At 44.1% G+C, this 22017-nt stretch overlaps 1 protein-coding gene across 1 annotated transcript in view; it reads right to left on the reverse strand.

The window, feature by feature from the left end:
- Positions 1-18502, reverse strand: part of PPP1R9B (protein phosphatase 1 regulatory subunit 9B) — a 34049-nt gene extending 15547 nt beyond the window's left edge. Inside the window, exons 1-2 of the mRNA XM_018552756.1 lie at positions 17079-18502; positions 7488-7620 (exon numbers count right to left, since the gene is read on the reverse strand). Of these exons, the coding sequence (XP_018408258.1) occupies positions 7488-7620; positions 17079-18227 (1282 nt within the window). The 5' untranslated portion in view covers positions 18228-18502. The remainder of the gene's footprint in view (positions 1-7487; positions 7621-17078) is intronic.
- Between the last annotated feature and the right edge of the window lie 3515 nt (positions 18503-22017).

Below are 22017 nucleotides of genomic sequence, written 5' to 3' on the forward strand. Positions count from 1 at the left end.
TTAAATAACCCACCGACATCTTATATCTATTGGGGATCATGGAAGTTTCCCAGCCAGGGTAGTCCAGGACCCTGAAGTACTAATAATGAGCGCTTCTATCACAGATCTTAATTCTGGCCTCAGCATGGACCAATGATGCAGGGTCCCTGAAGATGAACACAAAAATTGCTCAGAGATAGTAAGAGAACGCACCTACCAACCTGAAACAATCAAACAGTTAGCTATAGATGGCTCTCGAGATCACAGATGTGCCCCTTCAGTGCTGTATCTGAAGTGGACATCATGTCCAATTACCTCTACTCATGGGGACATGGGAAACCTTGGTCCAGGGGAGCAAACACAACCCTTTCAGATTCATGTAGGCTAAAGAACATTTACTACAAAAAGTGAGCCATCATGCCTCTTTCCTTGGTGTGCATGGTGAAAAGGTAGGTTTTTCTAAAGGTCATGATTTATTGTGGCACACCTTTTCATATCTTGAAACATCAACTTCCTTTGAAGCTCTTCATATTCGGTTACAGGTCATCTCAGAGCCCTGAAAGAAATGAATGCTGGAAGACATCCCTCTATCAAAAGCTGCAATAGAAGGTTTCTACATGGAGCAGGTCTCTGTATCGTGTGTCACTAACTGTAGGGCCTGCTCTGAGGTCTAAATAAGGCAAATACTATTAGCACTGGCTCATTGTACAAATGCCCCTCTGACCCCAGCTCAGTCTTCTCCTGGCTCTGTTTGAGGCCGCAGTAGGGACGTATGTCCACTCAGGTCCACCAACCCAGCAAGTCCTATTAGTACTGACTCACTGTACATAGGTCCTTCTGCTGGCCCCGTTTGAAGCCTAAATAGCAATGTATCTCCACTCGGGGCCACCAACCAAGCAAATCCTATCACTACTGGCCCATTGTACAAATGTCCCTCTGCCCCAACTCAGTCATCTCCTGGCTCTGTTTGAGGTCTAAATAGGGAAGTATCTCAACTCAGGTCCACCAACCCAGCAAGTTCTATCAGTACTGACTCATTGTACATATGTCCTTCTGCCTCCAGCTCAGTTCTCTCCTGGCTCTGTTTGAGGCTTAAAAGAGAAGTATCTCCACTCAGGTCCACCAACCCAGCAAGTCCTATTAGCACCAACTCATTGTACATATGTCCTTATGCCTCCAGCTCAGTCCTCTGTTGGCTTTGTTTGAAGCCTTAATAGGGAAATATCTCCACTCAGGGCCACCAATCCACCAAATCCTTTCAGTACTGGCCCATTGTACTGATCCCCCTGCCCTTAGTTCAGTACTCTCCTGACTCTGTTTGAGGCCTAAAAAGAAAGGTATCTCTGCTCAGAGTCACCAACCCATCAAATCCTATTAGTACAGACTCCTTGTACATATGTTCTTCTGCCTCCAGCTCAGTTCTCTCCTGGCTCTGTTTGAGGCTTAAAAGAGAAGTATCTCCACTCAGGCCCACCAACCCAGGAAGTCCTGTTAGCACCAACTCATTGTACATATGTCCTTATGCCTCCAGCTCAGTCCTCTGTTGGCTTTGTTTGAAGCCTTAATAGGGAAATATCCCCACTCAGGGCCACCAACCCAGCAAATCCTACTTAAAAGAGAAGTATCTCCACTCAGGCCCACCAACCCAGGAAGTCCTGTTAGCACCAACTCATTGTACATATGTCCTTATGCCTCCAGCTCAGTCCTCTGTTGGCTTTGTTTGAAGCCTTAATAGGGAAATATCCCCACTCAGGGCCACCAACCCAGCAAATCCTATCAGTACTGGCTCATTGTACAAATGCCCCCCTGTCCCAAGCTTTTTCCCCTTCTGGTTGTAATAAATACTCTTTTTTTTTAAGAGTGCCTCTAGTATCAGCTCCCCTAGCAGCCAGACCATTTAGTCATTCTTGATTCTTGATTTCAGATAAGGGCTCCGTCTACATACAGCTCTGGGCTCTCTGGTGCCAAAGACTATAAATGATTAAACAACTTTAGGAAGTGTTACCTTTCCTGGAGAATCTCTTTCATGACTTCAATGTACATTTTCAGTGATAAATATGATATTCACTACAATGTTCACTAGTAAAATAGTTTCATTATTGTTGCTACTTTTTAATTTCTAATATAGACATTATCCCTCTTCTGCCTGTTATAAATTCTAATTTCCAGTTGGGATTTTGTCTTTATTTTGTAGGCTAACATTGTTTTCTTGGCAGAAAAAATTATATCTGAAGCCAAAACTTTAGAAATGCCTGCAAGGATTTTTTTCCCGTGTTCTATTGGGGGCAATTATTGGCTGAACAATGACTGCCTGCTATCAGATTTCGTTTCTGTTCATCGGTGCCACTATATTTGTCTAGCTTGTTGTTTGAATACAATAGCCGCTAGTGGAGATTCCTTCATGCACGCTGTGAGCGTTTGATATGATGAGAAAAAAATGAGCCGTGTACAGCTTGCGTTAGACAGCTGTCAAACTCCATTGGAAGGTTCCCCCTCTATTATTATGCCAAAGAACGCACATTAAAAAAGTTCAATAGTTGGGCATATAAAAAGCATGAACCTGCAACGAATCCAAAAACACACGTGAAACCGTCTGGTATCACACACCATTTTCCAGCTGCTGAGTGTGCCTAACAGTGTTCATTATTAAGAGGCATATAAACTACTATGCGGCTGTTTCATGCACTGTCTGGATATGGGCAGCAGTGCAAAAGCCCAGTTGAGGCTGGTTCTCTTTAAAGGTAGCTTGTAACAGGTAGAGGTTACTTTAGTTGAAACCCCCATGACAAAATGACCACTAGCTCCAAAGAGGGTAGTTTCACACATTCTTATAAAAGTTTACTCCAACCTCCCAAACCTTCTTATCAGTCCTTTATTATGATGGGCAACCACACTGACCATTATAGAGTCTTACAAAGTGGTAATGCGTTGAGCCAAGCTTGACTTTTGCTTGGCTGCTAGACTGATCCCTCAAGCCTCTTCTCTCCTGAGCTCTAATGGTCAAAGGACTGGTGACGTCATCACATCTAATGCAAGTCCACTAGATGTGAGCACGCCGGGGAAAAACTACAGCCAGAGCGGAGGCGGAGAGAGGTAAGTGGTCACTACTAGAGGACTGAGGATCAGGTAAGTGTATGCGCAGTGTGCTCTCTCCCCTCTAGCAATGGCGGCTGCAACTCGTTCAGGGGAAGAATGCATTGTGCCTGTGCAGTATTTGAATGGGCCACTGGCACTGCAAGGGAGAAGAAAGCACACTGCGCATGCACAGTGTATAAATAAACCACGGCACTCGTTCCTTCTGTCTTGGGGGCACGCAGATGCCTTCTGCAGAGGGATGGAGGAGGATCACCTGCAAAGGAGTTTTTGTGGTAAGACCACACGGCCCTAAGGTATGGCATGCAAAAGGAACATTTTTTTCAACCAAAGCAGTGATTTGTAATCTGCAGAGCATGCTGACATGCATTGGGGATTTTTTGGGAAATGTGCCTAAAGGTGAACTAACCCTTTAATATCAACCTTTTGCAATCCTCTGCACAACTCAGATTGGGTAAGGGAAAAGCAGCACGAGGAGGCAGTCAGCTGTCCTGCAGTGCTCATGTGCTAACAAGGAACACACTGAAAGGAGGTGAAAGTGGCAGAGAGATGAGCTTCTTAGGGGCGGTATCAATTAGCTTTTGTTTGCTTCAAGCAGGGTTTGCATTCCCATACAAGCAGGGCCGGATTTACTCTCTCTGCTGCCCCAAGGCCAGGTTTCTCAATGCGCCCCACTACCCGTCAACCCCCCCACCACCACCACACACACCCCCATATGGCAGACCTGCAGACTGCATACAAGTGATCTTGGAAATCGCTGTACAAAACAAGCGTCGGCTTCCCCGCTGTACATTTAGCTCTGCTTGCCCAAAGCAGAGCTAAATGTAGAACACAACTACCCACCCGGCGCCCGAAAGTGCATGTCCCGGGCATCGGAAGATAGGAATTCCACAGCCCTGCTGCCCCTTTACTCCCTGCTGCCCCAAGGCTGGGCCTTGGTTGGCCTTGTGGGAAATCCGGCCCTACATACAAGTCTATCTATGGGACCGCAAAACAAGTTAGAAGCAGGTGAGAAGAAGATAACTGCAGGTCAACTGCAACTGTCAGTGAATTTTAAATGATCTCAGAAGCGTTTCAATGTGCCACCAACCTGATGCCATTGACACTAGCCCAAAAACCGGTCGACACAGGCCCTTAGTCTGCTGCTTCTCTTTTCGCTGTGCAGTCATGGGCTGGGGGAGGGACAAGACTAGTACGTGTTGCTTAACTGCAGCAGAAAAAAATCAGGTCTCATCTCAAGATAGACAGAAATACGAATCCTTTTGGAGGTAAAACAGCTCCTTATATGTATTTTATCTGTATATTTAGCTGTCCGCCCTGAGATCAGCTTTAACACGCATACGAGGAATACAGAACCTGCTCTACAATTCAGCAAGACTAATGCACAATGTCTGCAAGCGCCATTTGTTTGGGATAATCAATTGCAGCGAGAGATGAGGGGGCTGGAGCTAGAGCATACAACGCTTCTCTGAAATAAGCTGATTTCTTCCTAATTCCTTGCTGGAGTCCAAGTAGAGGAAGATTGGAGAGGGCATGACATCAAACACATTATCATTTACCCTCAGACCCTAGATTGAGATTCTTAGGGGAAAACGCTAATTCTGTTTTTCCCGAAGGCAAATTATAACCTTCACAGCGTGATTGCTGACAGATGCAGAATCCAGAAGCAGTAAGGGAAAGGCTTTCTCAAAATGGGAGGGGCTTAGTTATTAATGGGCGGAGCTGCAGAGTCGCAGAGTTTCCGTGTGGTTCTTTCCTATAGTTCAGTGCACTCATTACAATGTGATTGTACAATCTGCTTTAGATCTACCAGCAACTATATAGTGCATGGGCCTGCTTGATTGGGTACACATTGATTGGGTATATCTTCCAATAACAAACATTCCGTAAATCTAAAGTTGATTGGACACATTGTAATGTATATGGTGACCCTTAGAGAGATATGGGGGTTGTCAGTACTGACCTCCATCTAAAAATGCTAGGGGCCTGTCTGTTATTCTAATCCATTGGTTTTAGTACTTCCTGAACTCCTAGTACTTCCAGTATGCTGGTCAATAAAGTCAAGGTGACATCAGCAGTCCTTATCTTTATTATGGGTTGTTTTCATTATTTGGTATTTTTTAAACTTTTATTTTTTATTTTTGAATGGGGGATACAGACCAAAAAATCCCTTACCCACTCTGTTTAAAACAAATGATTGGGTTTGACTGGAGTTGGGTTTTCGTTCAGGACATGCTGAAAAAGATCTAATAACATGACCTTATTTTACGTGGAACTCTGGCCATGTAACAAAAAATAATACTGACCACCCCCCAACCCCATAGTCATCAATCTGTAGCTGGTTATTAAAAATTTATGTTTTAAAACCCAATAATATTGCCCTTATCTGTAGTCTTATGATCCTCTACCTGTCATGAAAACCGTCCCACTGAAGCCACTCTCGTAGACGTCATCATGCCAGTGAAGGTCCAGGACCCAGGTCATTAGGATGGGACATGGTAGAGGGTAGAAGTACCCAAATCCCAGTCCTGAAGAGCATGGGACACTGACTGATGCGGGATCGGGATGAGTATTACTGGGTGTTGGAACATTTATTTTAAAAAAAATAGCTAGAGATTGATGAAAATTGGGATGGGTAGGGGGTTGTTTTTTTTTAATGGCCGGGCATCTGCTTTTACTATGGCTATTTTTGGTTTGACTGTTTTTTTTGGATAGGCTGGGTGCTCGTGGACAGTGTTGGCAGCCATTGAGTGCTTGGCAGTTAAAAGGCAGTTATCGTGCAGGTCTCTAGGAATCCTCCTATAGTGTTCCATGGCTGTCAAGTGATGCTAGAAACATCTTGTGCTCATTTTAACCCCTTCCCCTTTTGAATAGTGAGAGCAGGAACCATAAAGTTACTTGGAGGTTTTTTAAGGTTTAGAAAGTTCTTCAATACAATCTTATTTGCTGCTTTTTAAGCATTTTTTCTAGCATTTGGGAAGCCTATTATACTGACCACTAACTGCTTTCTAAATGCTAGGAATACCAAACAGTTTTTCTGAAAAGGATTGTTAGGAGAAAGGTTATGTTCTTTCAGGGGACCCATGAAAAGAACAGGTATATCAGGGAGATAGACAACCGACACCTTATGTAGACCCCAAGAACCCACAAAAACTTTTATATATGTAAGTACAGAGTCAAAACCCAGCACCCAGGGTGAATTAAGACACATGTGAAAAGCAGTCATAACATTTTGCATAGAAGAGGTGGGGGGCAGGTGGGGTAACGTTACTGTGGCATGGTAAATTGGGGGTGTGGACAAAATATCAGTTTTTAGGGGGGTGGTTAGCCAGTGACAGACCTGCAGGGAATCCAACTATAGTAACATGGTCCTTAATCCAAACATCGCTGACTTGATCCCATACTTACACAGATGGTACCATGCAACTAGCTGTGGTTATATATGGGCAAATGTGACAATAGAGTGGTAACAAATCAGCAATCATGGCAATATTTTGGGAACAAAAAAGACCATTGTGACAGCAAACGGACACATGTGGATAACCTAAAGGCAACACATTGGCAAAAACTGTCAATCCTAAAAATATGTTTAAAAAAAACTGGCAATACATGAGCATGGTGAGACAATCTTGAGAATGCATGAGCAGTGTGGGGAATTGCAACAATACATGGGTAACAAACATGGGCAATACACCAGTAAGCATGACTACGGGTGAGCAACACACTGACAAAACATGGGCAAACAAATGCCAACCTTGGCAATACATAGGTACTAATTGGGCAATCATGACATTACATGGGCAACAAATGGGCAGTTGTGGTAATACAGGAGCACGTTGGGACAATCTTGAGAATGCATGAGCATTGTGGGGAATCGCAACAATACATGGGTAACAAACATGGGCAATACACCAGTAAGCATGACTACGGGTGAGCAACACACTGACAAAACATGGGCAAACAAATGCCAACCTTGGCAATACATAGGTACTAATTGGGCAATCATGACATTACATGGGCAACAAATGGGCAGTTGTGGTAATACAGGAGCAACAAAGAGGAAGTTGTGGCAATACATGGGCAACAATGCCTGGCACAGCATTTTCTTTCTCTTGGCGCTCTGCTTTGCACCATCAACTTACTGCTCTGGCCCCTGTGTGAGATGAGTATTGACATTACTACTTCAGACAACCAATCAGCCCTGCACTACTTTAGTCCTAGCTGGAGATTGGCAGGACACAAATACAACAATCTTCAAGGAATGTTCTATCCTGTGTTCTTTCAGCATTACTAATCTACGGTCATACTACTAGACCTCATTACATTCCTTTGAATTCATTTCAGATGTGACAATCATCACGCAAAAAATACTGTCAGTTGTGGATGAACATAGGCATGGATACTCTGTGCTTTACCTTTTTCCAGTTCTACAGGAAAGAGGTCCAGCCTCTCGACCCGTTTCTCAAGCTCATATTCTGCAGAGGCAGCCATGGGGTCCACGTCGTCATTGCGGCGGTCATATTCCTCATTGGAGTATGTGCTGAACACCTGTTTGGACAAACACAATTAGTTTCCCGCAAGCTCAGAATCATTTGTTACCACTTTACATTGGAGAGCCCTTAATCTATCGATCTTCGAAATGTTCAAATCTGGACAATTCAGACTGAGAATATGACGGGAAATACATAAGCACTTGATCCAAAAATAAGTAGTAGAAATTGTATGCAAATCTTGCCTTTAATTATAATAATTATTTTAAAGGGTTAACTGTGGACCTTCTAAGATGGCGATCCATTGTGGTGGACTTTCAGAACCTGGAGCTTCTTCTGGTCCTGTAACCAGTACTTGTCCCAGGCACTAGGTATGATTACTGAGGGCTGCCCAGGTGGGCTCTAGTGGTCTTGACTACGTAAAAACTTTCTTCTAGGCAAGTTGTAACACTAATCAGAAGGATGTGACCTACACTGCTTTGCCAAAACTGCATTGGGTTTACATTTCTGTGTTTTAGAATTGTACACAATACTGAAGGTGTGTGGATGCACATAGGGCCCAATGTGTTTATAACATTTGGATGAGGTTGTAAAAAACAATGATTGCATATAGCACAAAGGAAACATTGACAGATTAAAGATAGACACGCACATTCAATAAGATTCAATCTCAATTAGATTTACCAACAACAATGCAGTGTAATGGTGTCTGGTTTTACATTAAATAGATTGCCTATATAGGATCTCACATAGCATAGTTGCTTGTAAGTCTAAAATACACTACAAAAAGGCTATGTGCAAGCAGATTATTACTGGACACAAAATTCACAATCTCTTCGTTTAATCAATTTTCTCTTTTCAGTGTTTCAGTCATTTAATCCAACCCGTGTAGGTTGAGCAATCAGATAGTAAAATGTGGACACACATTGATGTTTATTAAATCAGAATTCTCTATTACTATGTAACACTGCTTTAAAAGCCTGGGACACTGTGGAGAGAGGTACAGTAATAGAGAGAAGACTGAGGTAGTGCATGTAATAAAAAGGCATCAGCCACTGCATGTAATAGAAAGGGGTGAGACACTGCATTAAATAGAGAGGCATCAGCCACTGCATGTAATAGAAAGGGGTGAGACACTGCATTAAATAGAGAGGCATCAGCCACTGCATGTAATAGAAAGGGGTGAGACACTGCATGAAACAGAGAGGCATCAGCAACTGCATGTAATAGAAAGGGGTGAGACACTACATGAAACAGAGAGGCATGAGTCACTGCATGTAATAGAAAGGGGTGAGACGCTGCATGAAATAGAGAGGCATGAGCCACTGCATGTAATAGAAAGGGGTGAGACACTGCATGAAATATACAGGCATCAGCCACTGCATGTAATAGAAAGGGGTGAGACACTGCATGAAACAGAGAGGCATGAGTCACTGCATGTAATACTGCATATAATAAAGTGGACTGAGGCACTGCATGTAATAAAGAGGTTGAGACACTGCATGTAATACAGAGGCATGATCCCCTGCATGTAATACAGAGGCATGATCCACTGCATGTAATACAGAGGGATTTGGAACTCCACTTAATAGAGATGTATGGGCCACTGAATGTAATAGAAAGGGATGAGGCACTGCATGCAATTGCAGGGAATGGTTTGCTGCATGTAATAGAAAGGGGTGAGACACTGCATGAAACAGAGAGGCATGAGTCACTGCATGTAATACTGCATATAATAAAGTGGACTGAGGCACTGTGTGTAATAAAGAGGCATGAGCCACTGCATGTAATAAAGAGGTTGAGACACTGCATGTAGAGGCATGATCCACTGCATGTAATACAGAGGCATGATCCACTGCATGTAATAGAGAGGGATTTGGCACTCCACTTAATAGAGACGCATGGGCCACTGAATGTATTAGAAAGGTATGAGGCACTGCATGCAATTGCAGGGAATGGTTTTCTGTGTGTGATAGAAAAGGATGAGGCACTGCGATGTAGAAGAGAAGGACATGGCACTGCATGCAAAGACATAATGTACTGCATGTATAGCAAGGGATAAGGTACCCTGTAAAATAGAAAGGCATGAGGCACTGCTTTTTAAGAAAGAGGGATGAGGCATTGTGTGTAATAGAGAGGGATGAGACACTGTATTTACCAAAGAGGGATGAGGTCCTATGTGTAGTAGAGATGGATAAGGCATTGCATCTAATAGAGTGGGATGGGCCACTGTATATAATGAAAAAGAATGATAGAGAGATACGAGGCATTGTTTGTCATTGCATGTGCTAGAGAAGAATGGGGCTCTGTGTATTGCAGAGATATGAGGCACTGTTTGTAATACAGAGATATTATGTATTTCATTGGTAATATGGATACAAGAAATGGCTGGGGGACAAATCTCACTGTTCTCCTGCATTTCAATTCTTTTTTTGCGAAGGAAATCAGTGACCCCTGGAAATGGAAGCATTATGGGGGAGATGGATGAATTCCTTGTTCACATACATTCACTGTTCACAAGTGTTGCTTCTCGGCTACCCTTCCACATGTTCTGTAGCTGCCTCTGCCCTGACCGTTCTGCAAAGTCGTTCAACTGACTGTAAGCTCTTGTGCACAATTCACTGCATGTTTATTGTAATCAACTGATATGTGAAATATCTGAGACTGTTCTTCTAAATAAGTGACAAGTGGTAACTTTGTTGGATACATCCTCTGTTCTTCAGTCTCGTACGGTGAAGCCAACATATCAGCATGACAGAATGTGACACTGGTTTGCATAAGATATACACACAGCTCCGTCTTTGTGTTTACTGGTGACACACAGCTCTATCTCATACATCACAGCATGTTAACCACAACCTATCACATGATAGTACATACACTTCCTTTCCACTGTTAGCTAGACTCAGACTTTACAGGCTTGTATCTATCGGCATTTCGTTAACTTTCCATGCCTATTCAACTAAGTGGGACACGGTGTAGCAATGCATAGCAACCAGTCTGACTAGAACGTGCTTGGTTGTTATGGGTTACCGCACTTACTAGCTTTTCTTTTTGCTTTGACATAGCCATGAAGTTTACATGGGGTTGATGTATAAAAGGTACGGTAGCAGAAAGACTTTTTCTTTGCTAAAATTAATTTTGGGATACCACTATAGTACTACTGGGGCTCCAATCAGTATTACTCCCCTTGTGTTAGTTCAGGCTTTGCGGAGGTGTAGGCCGCATCCTGGCACAGGTATTTTCTTAGCAACCCCAGGAGGGATATCCTGGAACTGGAGAGAGATCAGAGAAGGGCTACAAAATTAACTAAAGGGTTCGAAGGCCTCAGTTATGAGGACCGCATTCAAGATCTAAAAGAGACGATCAAGAGGGGACCTTATTGCCGTCTTCAAAATCATCAATAGGGAACCCAATATTAGGAATAAACTGTTTAATCATAAAACTGTATTGAGAACCCGGGGACACAACAAGAGGTTAGAAGAGAAGGGGTTCAATCGTAGAATTCACAAGGGATATTTCACAGTGAGAGTAGCGAAAGTTTGGAATTCCCTCCTGCAGGTGGTGGTATCTGCGGATAACATTGATAAATTCAAGAAACTACTGGATGAGTTTCTTCTCTCGCAGAATCTACAGGGATATGGTAAGTTGTACAGCCAGAAACATACACACTCACATACATAGGTTGGACTGGATGGACCTTGGTCTTTATTTAATCTTGTATACTATTTATACTAAATAAAGGGCAACCAGACCACCATTTAGAATCCTTACCTAACTGTCCAACCCAGGCTCCAGTTAGAGATTGGAAACTGATAGGTTAAACATTTTCCGATTATGAGTCTATTTCTGGGGAGCTAGAAGCTCCCCAGATATCTGACTGCCAGGATACCTAGAATTCATTCTGGGGTGCCACTTCAGTACTACCGGGGCTCCCACAGGTACTACTCTCCCCTTGTGTTAGTTCAGGCTTTGTGGTGGTATAGGCCACATCCTGGCATGGATATTTCCATAGCAACCCTAAAGGGTAACCAGACCAACATTCAGAATCCCTACCTAACTGTCCAACCCGGACTCCAGTTAGAGGTTTGAAACTGATAGAATAAACATTTTATAGATATCAGCAAAAAGCTCTGAACAGATATCTGACCACCAGGATACCTAAAATTCCTTCTGGGGTGCTACTTCTATAATATTGGGGTGCCCACATGTACTACTCTCCCCTTGTGTTAGTTCAGGCTTTGCAGAGGTGTAGGCCACATACTGGCACAGGTATTTCCATAGCAACCCTGTAGGGTAACCATGCCACCATTTAGAATCCTTACCTAACTGTCCAACCCAGGCTCCAGTTAGAGGTTGGAAACTGATAGGTTCAACATTTTCCGTTTATGAGTCTATTTCTGAGGAGCTAAAAGCTCTCAACAGATATCTGACCACCAGGATACCTATAATTAATTCTGGGGTGCCACTTCCATACTATTGGGGTGTCCACAGGTACTACTCCCTTTGTGCTAGTTTAAGCTTTGTGGTGGTGTAGGCAACATTCTGGACATGTATTTCCATAGCAACCCTGTAGGGAAAACCTCAGTGAGGTTTTTGTATAAAGATCATGCTGGCCAGAGAATTTGTTGTTGTCCTTAGCAACCTATTAGTATCTATTTTCCCTATTTATATCTGGACAGCTGAAATGAAAGTTAGAAAGTGATTGGTTGCTATTGGCAACAAGAAATTGTCCCGTTAGCAAACTCTTCATAAACAGGCTGCAATTTGTATTCTCTGAGTACATATTATTGCATCTACCTGAGCATAATATTTCACATGACTTGCAGGTGTTTACCTGCTTGCTGCTATTTATTTTTATCAATGGGTTTCATATATGGACATGGCTACGTCCCATTTAAAGGAAACCTTAGTTGGCTACCCTTTTTGGAAATGCTGATTGTTTGGCTGCCTCTGACCAAGAAAGTACTGGATCAGCAGTACAACTTGGCAAACAGCATTTTCAGAAGGAGAGGTCTGTATGGGCAGCCAACCTATTTTATCATTACAGGTATACAGGGCCGTCTATATAATAAGGCAGGATGAGGCTGTTGCCTCAGGTGGCACCTCTTTGTGTCACATGGAGGAGCAAGAGGGCATACACATCTTACTGCCCAGCTCTTAGCAACCTGGGATGCTCTGGCTGAAACAGAAAATGAAGGAAAATTGATGGAACGGGCTCAGTTATTTTGCACACATTTTGAACGTCTTTTGGAGATATGCTATTCAGATTTAAAAATGTTCAGAAAGCGAATTGTTTAAAGGGTCAGTCCACTGTAGTGATATTACAGTTACCAGTGGAGCCTGGTGAACTGAATTCCAGTTTGAGGACTCTATGATGCACCCACGACAAACTGTAAGCGTTGTTTGTGCCTACTGTATCTTAGAGTCCTAATCCTTGTGCTAGAACAGGGGGAGTTCCAGTGTTCCTCCTCCATATTACAAAATAAAGAATCCAGCAGTGAGAGTGGGACTGCTCATAATTACTGTAGCTAGCGTGCAGCCTCCAGAACTCACAACCAAATGTAAGGAACTGGTAGGTGATTTAAAGGGAACCTGTCAGTTCTACAAGGTACAGGCTGTGGGATCTTGATCCTTGCTTCACCACCTGGAGAGCCACTGTCCTAGCATGTATCGTTTTAGACTTTTCAGACTTCATGGATTGCTTACTTGTTCCAGGTCAGGCCATGGAGTTAGGGCCACGTCAGACAAGGGATCCTGTTGCTAAGAGACTACTTATCTTTTCCTGCGGAGTTGCTCCCTGGCTGGTGGGACCAGCAAGATGCCTCTTTGTCGCATGCAAGCATGTTTCTGCTGGGCCAACAAGGGAGTAACACTTATTACGGGAAGTGTTTGCTTAACCTTAGAGTATATCTCTCCTTGCCTATGTGTCGCCAACATTGGAATCGCCCATCTTACATCAGTTTAAGGACCATATCACATGAGCCATCCTCAAAATGGCCAGAACTTGCCAGCAACAGCATTGCTAAGAGACCACTTAGCTGTCTCGATGGAGTTGTTTCCTCACTAGCCAGTCAACGAGATGTTGCGTGCTCTTTATTAGCAAGGGAGGTTTGGCTGTGTTCCAGGATAGTGAGGAATACATTCCTTGGAGGTAAGTGGAACGTCTTCCTGGGTCATATATCACCAGCAGAAGAATTGCCCGTGTGACATGGCTCTCAGCATCATTATTATTATTACATAGTATTTATATAGCGCCAACAGTTTGCGCAGCGCTTTACAATATAAGGAAGACATTACAATTCAAGACAAGATGGTAAGGAGGGCCCTGCCCCTGAGGGCTTACAATCTGAAAGAGGAGGAGGAAATTATACATGAGGAGGTAGCTGTGTGGGGATGAATTATTTGAGAATGTGAGGGTTCAGTGGTTAGGTCGAGGTGGGATAGACTTCCTTGAAGAGATGAGTCTCTAGGGAACGCCTAAAGGCAGTCAAGTTGGGAGATAGACGGACAGGTTGGGGTAAAGAGTTCCAGAGGATGGGAGAGACTTTAGAGAAGTCCTGGAGGCGAGTATGGGAGGAGTGGACAAGGGAGCTGGAAAGCAGGAGGTCAATGGATGTGAGGAGGGGACGGTTAGGGTGATACTTTGAGACAAGGTCTGTGATATATCCGGGGGCGGAGTTGTGGATGGCTTTATAAGTGACTGTTAATATTTAGAATTTTATCCTCTGAGCGAGTGGAAGCCAGTGTAGGGATTGGCAGAGGGGGGATGCAGACACTGAGCGGTTGGTAAGGTGAATGAGTCTGGCAGCTGCATTCATGATAGACTGAAGGGAGGATAGCCTGTGTAGTGGAAGGCCAATGAGGAGGGAGTTACAATAGTCAAGATGAGAGATAACAAGGGAGTGGATGAGTAGTTTAGTGGTTTCTTTGGTGAGGAAGGGGCGTATTTTTGAGATGTTACGAAGGTGAAGGCGGCAGGATTTGGATAGTGATTGGATGTGGGGAAGAAAGGTGAGGTGCGAGTCAAGGATGACACCTAGGACCTTGGCATGAGGGGAGGTTTGGATAGTTGTGTTATCAATCTCAACTGAAAAGTTTGGGGAAGGTGCACGGGGTGGAGGAAATATGAGCTCAGTTTTTGAAAGGTTGAGTCGCCTTTTCAAGTTCAAGCTTGCATCTTGAATAAGGAGCCCTTATATTTCTGCCCTTCCAGATTCACTTTACGGCAGGGGCGTCCCGAGGCTGGGTGACACCCAGAGCGGTAAACGAGTGTCACCCCGCCGAGAAGTCACTGAGCATGCGCGTGATGTCGTCATTGCGCACGCGTGGCAGTATTCTGATACCTGCCGACAGCCATCTTGGCGATGGACGCCGGCAGAGAGAGGAGGGGACAGTCACCTGGCGGGATAAGGTATGCCGCCGGGTCCCCTCCTCTCTCCTGATACTGTCGGGCGTTCGGTCCATGACCGAGCGCCCGACTTTTCAGAGGGGGGTGACACCAAAATGACTGTGAGTCATTTTGGTGTCACCCCTCCAATGGGGTGCACCCCCCGTGTGACGCCACTGCTTTACGGCCCAGTCACTGGCCACGCTTTGGATGGTGCTACCACACCAAGGTGCCACTGCCAGTCTACCTAATGAACATCATTCCCTTGCTGGCCGAAACTCTAGAGCACCTTGATCGCTAGTGATGGAGCAGCTCCACATGAACATCTAGCTGGTTTGGCCTGCAGGGGAGTCACACCATAGAAGAAGGTGTAGGAACTTTCAGCATTTCTGTCAGTAGCGAAATAAACTCTAGTTTGACTTTGGCTTGATGGCAGCTACCAAGCACTGACATTTCAGTTTTGCATGGTCTGACCCAGTATGTTGAGTGCAAATGTCATTGCTCAGGGATCATTTTGAGCAAGGGAGCTCTAGCTATACACAGTCCAGTTCCAGTTTTGGAGGAGCCCTTGATTGTTGGACAGGTCATATACACTGATAATAAGCTTAACAGGCATTGACAAGTGTTCATAGTCATACAGGGTGATACATTATTACCTTGCTAGAAAATCTCCCTGCGGATAGTCCCAATCCTTTCCTTAGTTATGCGAAACGTTAACAAAACCGAATGCATACTAGTACTACTGGCTGTATCAGGCAAAGATCATGGTAGGTCTTGGAAGATGGGCCACTAGTCAGTCTGGTCACTGATTTACCATAGGTTCTGCGCGAGAGAGCTGTTCCTCATAGCAACCAATCGTATTTTATATTTCATTGATCTGATTAGTACCGTTGATTGCTTCAGCCTGATAACTACACATCCACACGGCCTACAGCTCCTGACCGGTCACTTTTGGTCAACACTAGGGCCAAGGAACACTATACTGCTTATTTTTGTGGTCACCTAGTCAGCATGGACCAATATTTAAAAGTGATGATAATTTTTGAAATACAGGGTCTTCCCCGGGTTCCAGGGGTCGTAGACAACTATTTTATGGCTTGCTGCATTTCTCACATCATCATTGCATGCCTTATGAACCAAATCCAGTATCATGTAATATTTCTGGTCTGTAATAAGCTCTACATTCATCTTTGCAGCTGTGTCATTGTACAGGAATCTCTATAACGTTGATAGCCCCAATAACAGGAAGCATGGGGGGTGGGGGAGAGCCCCCCCCCCCCCCCCCCCTGCCAGCCTGCCACTGTCCCCGCAGCAGGAAGTGTCAAACAGACACACACTTCCTACACTCAAACAGCTCAGTGTGTTGTACAGTAATGAAAAACACCAGCTTTGTTGGAAGGCTTGATCTATGCATAGGCACCCAGACAGAAAGACAAGCAGACTGAAAGAAGCCATTACAGCTTCTCTGTCTAGTTCTATAAAGCAGCCATTTGAGGTTTAGGTGAGGTCAGTATATAAAGCATCAGTGCTATCATGCAAAGATAGCAAGCTTGTTTGTGTCAACAATACCAGCCTAGATAGATCTCCTTTTCTTGCTGTCATGGAGACTCGGGATGGCTAGATGCCTTGACATACATCCAGTCTTGGTCTCATTGCAGAGGACTCTGGGAATTTATGGCCTATATTCCAAGTCGGAAACACACTCTCGAGCCTTTCACATTAATTGCTGACATGACAATCTTAATGATACTGGAATTTAGTGCTTGTCTATACAGAGGGAGGGATTCTGGGTAAATTGTACAGTTTTAAGAAGGATAGAATAACAACAGGTCTTTGTAAAAGGACTTATTTAATGCCTAATTGGCCAACAAGATGCCTTGAAGTTACCTTTTGGTGGATCCATGCGACATACTGGGCAGAAGAAAATAATTTAATTGTCTTGTAATATCTTAAAATAATAATATGTTGGAAACCTAATTTAGGTTTATGAGTTTAAAATATGTATTTTATTAATCAAATATTGCATTTTTAACCTTAGAAATGGACCTTAAATCATGTCCCTGGAGCTTTATGGTCTAGTACCTGGGCATGAAATAGTATAAGAAGCCTAGTCGCAGATGGCTTACCTTAATGGGGGCTGTGCTGAACCGTATTTTCCGTACAGGAGTAGGTTCCTCCTCTTCAGAAAGGCCCTCAATCTCCAGGCAACTGGTGACTGGTTCATAAAAACCATCCTCGTCTTCATCCAAACCACTGCCACCTGAATCTTCCCCTAGTCCACTGTAGGCACTCAGTTCTATTACTTCAACCTCCGACCAGTCTTCCCTCTTGTAGTCTTCATCTGCGGCTTCTGCTTCTACTTCTTCCTCCAGCTCTGTTTCCCGCGCTGTTACCCCCTTAGCTTCTGTCCCACCATTCTCAGTTGCCTGGTTGACAGGTCCTTCATCTTTTGCTAGTTCTACCTCCTTAACCACATCTGTTTCTGACTCACCACTTTCTTCCACTTCCACTGGCTTGATTTTACAAATCTCCTGGACTGAGGTTGGCCTATGAGGATCATCTACGTTCTTAGCTGTGGGTTTCTTCTCTTCGGTGGCCTTGGTTGCTTCTGGCTGAAAAACTCTCGTCCTACGGCCAGCTGGGCTTTTGAGTGGAACTTTGTGAATGTTATTGCGGAGGTCAGCGTTCTCGAAAACTGCGCTCAGTTGACTGACCGTGGGCGAGACAGCGTCGGTGTCCAGCTTGTCAAGAGACTCCGTACTCCCACCGAACCTCACCACAACGTCTAGTTTCCGGTCTTGGAAGCCACCTCTCTCTTTACGCAAGAAGATCCTGTTGGTGGTCTCCTTCTCTTGTAGGTTCCTCTCAAACACCCGGCGAGCCTCTTGCAACCTGGAAGTCGGTTTGTCTGCCGACGCATCGAAATGGCTTACCCTTTCGGAAACACTGGTTCCGAGCTTCAGCAGGGCGCTATGGTTGACGTTTTCATTCAGACTGCCGGCCCGCGGCAATGTCAATCGAGATGGCTTCTCTTTTGGTTTTCCAGCTTCGACCTCATTACCTGCCGGACCTGTCCCCATCTGCAGGAACATGTTCTTGATGCGGTGCACATTGGAACCATATATACACCTTGCTTTGCGCGCTTCTTCGGATTCTCCCTCCAGCGCCCCATCTTTGCCTGTGCGCAGCTTTTGCACCCCAACCTCATAAGCATTTCTGTGTGGTGAGGAACTCCTGGTTCCCCCACTTGGGGTCTTACCCTCCGTCTTCATCATTTTTGGGATGTAGGACGTGGGTACCCAAATCTCATAGTCCTCTTCTCTCCTCCTCCTCCTCTTCCTCCAGCCTCCTCCTGTTTTTGTGTCTGTCACATCAAGACTGGAGCATCCTTTCCGGTATGTCACGAAGCTGAGAGATGATGTAGCCCGGCTATGGAGCACCGTTATCAAACACAGTCCCCCACCATGTCACCGGAGCTGATGCATCCTGGCCTAAACTAGCATCACGAAAAGCAACATCCTCCTTCCTCCTTTCTCTGTGTGACCCCCCCCTCCTCTCTCTGTATCACTCCCCCTCTCTCAAGCTCTCCCTTTTTTTCCTGCCTTCTGCAATCTGAAAAGGTTGCCGCGGGGTCCTATAGAGAGAAGAATTGCTGGAACGGAACAAAAACAGAGAGGGAGGAAGGGATTAGAGAAAAAAGAGTGATCCATCTGTCAAAATGTATTAGAGGGCTGGCAGAGGAGATTGAATAATCGTTTAAAGTGACAAGACAAACTGGAAGTACAGATATATGCACACAGAAATTAATGTATGGGTGTCCATATAAATATATATAAAATTAAAAAAAATCCTATAATATCATAATGACACTTAAATCTAATGACGGAACTGCTTGGGATTGGTTACCATACATTCTTATAATTTTCTCATACTTAGCCAGCCATCGTATTTGTTTTACTCATTGGCAAACGTCAACTTTCCTGCCTCCGAAAGAGCTTACAGTCTCTGCCACAGTCATTTATATACATTACAGCTGGTTTATTTGGAAGCCAGTTAAACAACTAGTACGAAACAGGAAGTCAGTCCCCTTTAGGGTTGCATAAAGGAGAAACTGGCTTCCATTTGAGATACATTTATTTAGATACTGATTTTGAGTGGCCTCTGAGCTACTTCACATCACATTGACTGCTATGAAGCTTACCCTGTACACAAGCCCTTAGCTCCCATTCACACCATAGCTAAGCGCGACAAAACGCTCAAGACAAGGAATCCCAATAATTTTTATGGTACATGAGCTACTTCTTGGCAGATTACATCACTTTTTAGTCCCATAGACTTCAATGGAAAATGCCGGGAAACACGCGTTTCAAGGGTTTTTGCGCATTTTGTCACTTGAAGGTTCCCAAAAAAGTAAAAAAGCGCTGTAATCTGCCAAAAAGTCGCTTATGTACCAATCCCAGTGACAGGCGTTATTCTGCTTGTGACAAAACGCCCAGGCGTGAACAGAAGCCATACAAATTGGATTCTTTGTCTTAGCTTAGCTTTGAGTGACAAAATTATTATTTAGTAATATATAGGGCAGCGATGGAAAAAGAGCAGTAACCCATAGCAACCGTTCAGATATAATTTTGCAAAATTCGTGTCAGTGAAATAGGGATTCTGACTACTACTTTGGATATATATATATACACTATATTGCGAAAAGTATTGGGACACCCCTCCAAATCATTGGATTCAGGTGTTCCAATCACCTCCATGGCCACAGGTGTAGAAAATCAAGCACCTAGGCATGCAGACGCTTCTACAAACTTTTGTGAAAGAATGGGTCGCTCTCAGGAGCTCAGTGAATTCAAGTGTGGTACCGTGATAGGTTGCCAACTGTGCAATAAGTCCATCCATTACATTTCCTTGCTACTAAATATTCCACGGTCACCTTACCAGGAAGTGGTAGGTCACGTAAAATTACAGAGCGGGGTCAGTGCATGCTGAAGAGCACAGTGCGCAGAAGTCGCCAAATGTCTGCAGAGTCAATAGACAGTTGGCGGTCCAGTTTTGGTTGCTGGTACTGAGAAGGGATGTCCTTGAACTGGAGAGAGTCCAGCGGAGGGCAACTAAACTAATTAGGGGAATGGAGGACCAGAGCTATGAGACCTAAACATGTTTACACTGGAATTAAGGAGATTAAGGGGGATATGATTTTCATGTACAAGATGTTCAATGGTGACAGCAACATTGGCAACAAACTGTTTGAGATTAACTCCATTACCAAGACTAGAGGCCACCACCTAAAGTTGGTGGAGAAAAAATTCCCGCACAATCAGCAAAGAGGGTTCTTTACAGTAAGAGCGGTTAAAATTAAGGGGGGATATGATTTTCAAGTACAAGATGTTCAAAACTGTTTGAGATTAACTCCATTACCAAGACTAGAGGCCACCACCTAAAGTTGGTGGAGAAAAAATTCCCGCACAATCAGCAAAGAGGGTTCTTTACAGTAAGAGCGGTTAAGGTCTGGAACTCACTGCCATCGGCAGTGATTTCAGCCAAGAGTGTAGATTTGTTCAAGAAACGTTTGGACAATTTCTTGAGGGACCGTAATATCACTTCAGGCAATCAGATGTAATATGGAGTTAAAATACATATATGGGAACTGTTTTACCTGCTTGAGGATTTGTAATTCTGCACAGGCGATCTTGTGATCTAGACGCTGCCAGACAGCACAGCAATGACCTTGATCATCAGTGCAGCAGCAGTAAAGCTTGTACAAGAACAAACCACCTGCTAATTGGACAGTGGAGTAGCAGCACAGTGATTAGGTCAACCCATTACCCAGCGATGAGGTCATGAGTGATGATGTACTAATTTTTTGACCAGAGAGGAAAATGTCAGATTTTATTGATTAAGAAATCATATTTAATATACATATTTCATATAATCAGGGCCGGATTTCCCACAAGGCCAACCAAGGCCCGGCCTTGGGGCAGCAGGGAGTAGAGGGGCAGCAGGGGTGTGGAATTCCTATCTCCCGACGCCTGGGACATGCAGTTCCGGGCACTGGGCGGGTAGTTGTTTTCTACATTTAGCCCAGCTTTGGGCAAGCAGGGCTAAATGTACAGCAGGGAAGCTGTCACTTGTTTTGTACCAGTGATCTTAGCGATGTCGCCAAGATCACTTGTATGTAGCCTGCATACAGGGGAGTGCATTGAGGAACCTGGCATTGGGGCAGCAGAAAGAGTAAATCCGTCCTGAATGCATAGCACTTTGGCATCTTGCATCGATACAGGTTATCCTAAATAACACCCTCGAAGGCTATGACCTCCAATTATTACCAACTTGCGATACTGTATATAGAGAAAATGTCAAATATATTTTTATTTAATCACAGATATATAGATTACGTAATAAACATTACAAGACATTTAGGCCCTATTCACACTTGCCACTTGTTTGGTAATGGCACCCCAAATGCGACAAGCAAGACTTGACATAGGTATTAACGCATAACAAATGGAAACTTCTGCATGAGCGTATTTGCCTCATTCGTCGCATGATATAAATGGGATGTCCTATGCTGACTCCTGACAAATGCGGCAAAATGTACCAAAATGCCTTGCACATTCATGTGCGTAACAATTGCATTGTGGAAAATGTACGGACAGTTCTTTCTACAAAAAAGCATGCCACATGATGACCTTGCCCTTGCATTGGTCTTAATTCACTAGGCTGTAAACCATGGGGCGTTTGTCATAACCGTCATTATCTTGAGCCATGTGGTTTTTGTTTTCAACTCTCATTCACTGTCTTTTCTAAAATAAAAACACAAAAAATGGCAACAAGCACTATATGGCCAAACCTTTGTAGACATCTGACCAATATACAAACAACCATATGGCCAAAAGTATGTGCTACACCAGGGGTAGGCAAACTCCAGCCCTCTAGGTGTGGTGCAACTACAAATCCCATTAGGCATTGCAAGACCCTGACAACCCCAGGCATGACTGCCAGAGGCAGATGCATGATGGAATTTGTAGTTTCACCACATCTGGAGTCTGCCTACCCCTGTGCTAC

This window comes from Nanorana parkeri, unplaced genomic scaffold (assembly GCF_000935625.1).
Source record: "Nanorana parkeri isolate BGI_ZX_2015 unplaced genomic scaffold, ASM93562v1 scaffold96, whole genome shotgun sequence".
Taxonomy (NCBI): domain Eukaryota; kingdom Metazoa; phylum Chordata; class Amphibia; order Anura; family Dicroglossidae; genus Nanorana; species Nanorana parkeri.